At 25.0% G+C, this 2,268-nt stretch overlaps 1 protein-coding gene across 1 annotated transcript; it reads left to right on the forward strand.

Annotated features, from left to right (window-relative positions):
- Positions 1-864: 864 nt before the first annotated feature.
- ENU1_170920 (hypothetical protein) lies at positions 865-2,158 on the forward strand (the record flags this gene model as incomplete). The annotated part of the gene is made up of 1 exon (XM_008861150.1): positions 865-2,158. A coding segment is annotated over one exon (1,294 nt), but the record flags the coding sequence as incomplete, so codon positions are not given.
- Between the last annotated feature and the right edge of the window lie 110 nt (positions 2,159-2,268).

Genomic DNA, 2,268 nt, shown 5'->3' on the forward strand with positions numbered 1-2,268 from the left:
TAGTATAAAGAAATTCCAATTTAAAACAGATTTATTTGAAAAGCTAGGAAATGAAATATTCAAATATATGTAAAATGAAAAATAATTAATAATGAGCTATGACTATTTTTATTGGAATAAGATTTAGTTTATGGCTCTAACGTTGTGGAATAACTTACACCCATTACAATGAATTTAACTCTCTTTGTTTGTTTCATTTGTATTAATGCTATTTTGCTTGATTCAATAGATAAGGTAATACAAAATACACAATAATTGATTGAATTTAATGATAAAATTAGTTGTTTCTTAGGAAAGTCTTTTATCCGTTTTACTAAACTAACTCATTAACATCATAAATGAATCAATATTATTTTTAATCTTTATGTAACAAAAATACAACAACCAATGAACAAAGAATAATACAAATAAATCATTGGATACTATTTACATGAAAAGAAGTAATAAAAAAAACAAATGAATTTGACTTATTAATCACAAGATTCACAACTAATTGACTTGACAAAAACTTTAGTAATATTCTGAATACTGTAAATTTGTTGTATTTAACACAAGCACAACAAACAACATTCCAATGAAATAAGAATATTATCAAAAAATATTCCAATTAGAAATTATATTACACATGCATAAATCAAGAATTGAAAAATAAGTAATAAATACATCAAAAATAAGGTAGATACGATACCTTTAAATTGAAGAGATAATTGATGATAAAATGATTGAATGATACTATTTCGTTATGTATAACAATATTAATAACAGAACTAGAAATAGAAAGAATAAATTCTAAAGTATTCTAATTTATTCCAAGGTATAGTTATAGAACTGTCAAATCAACATTCAGTTATTGACTTGTTCAAAATGACTCAGTTAGAAATGGTTTATTTAATGACTGTAGCGAAATACCTTAAAAGCTATGAAGATTTAGTTAATTTTTCTATGATAAACAAGAAAACAAATGAAGGACTACAATCATTTAAAGAGAATTTATGTTTAGACAAAGACAATGTAATAAAAGAATTAAAAATATTTGGTGGAATGACAAATTATCAAGGAACAAATGTTATTTCATCGTTAAAATCAAATTATGAATATTATGATATTGATGGAAATATTCAAGGAATTCCTATAAACAAAATTCGTAATTGGAAAACAGATAGTCTTTGTAGTAATGTCAATGAAATGAAGTCATTAAAAAAACTTAATATTACTCTTGGTGGTGATATGCAAGGATGGATTTGTGCAAAAGAAATGAATTGGAAAGGATTGAGAGATATAGAAACATTAAGCCTAGTTAGAATCACTCTTGAAGAAGAGCCTTCTACACCACTTGAAGAAGATGAACTTAAACAAGTTTATGAAGAATTTATTTCAATTCTTAAAGAAATTGGAAATCGACCAGAAATTATAGTTGAAGGAGTTGCATTAGAATATGTCCAACAAATACTTTCACTTGGAAACAATATTAAAGTTATTAAAAAAGTAAGAAGTATTGATGGAATTGAAGAATTAAGTAAAAACAAACGCTTTATTGCAATTATTGATGAAATAGAAGGAGAAGTACTTCCATTAATTGAAAGTGGAATACTTACTAAATATGGAATTACTAAAGTAACATTTACTTGGGAAGATGAACACGGAGAAGGAAAACATCCTACAATAGATTTAAGACAATTTGAATGTTTAAAGAGTATTCATTATGGACCAATGGATGTTCAATGTGAATGGATTTTACCAACAACAATAACTGAATTGAGTGCACTTAAAGAAAATATTACTAATTTAAATCAATTACAACAATTAAAAGAATTAACATTCTCATCTATTCCACAATGTTCATTGGAACAATTAACCACATTAGAATTATATGAACCACATGACTTTGATGGAATTGAAAAATTAAAATGTCAAGAGATTCATATTTTTTATTATAGAGGACAAGAATTAAATCTTGATAAATCCACTGCAAAGAAAGTCATTATTAGAGACTGTTTTTCTCATTCATTACATCTTGGAAATCAAGTAGAACGATTAGAAATTAGTAGTAGTGAGTTTAAAAACATTGAATGTCCAGAATCATTAAAAGATTTAGTGTTAAACAATCTTGATAATTTAGAAGAAATCAAATTCAATAAGTCTTTAAAAACATTCCAATGTATGAGATGTATGAAGCTTACTAAAATAGAATTACCAATAACTGTTGAATCTATCAAAATGATGAGAAGTGAACAAAAACACATTTTGAATTTAGACTATTTTAAACAA

This window comes from Entamoeba nuttalli, assembly GCF_000257125.1.
Source record: "Entamoeba nuttalli P19 unplaced genomic scaffold asmbl_7418, whole genome shotgun sequence".
Classification (NCBI taxonomy): Eukaryota; Evosea; order Mastigamoebida; family Endamoebidae; genus Entamoeba; species Entamoeba nuttalli.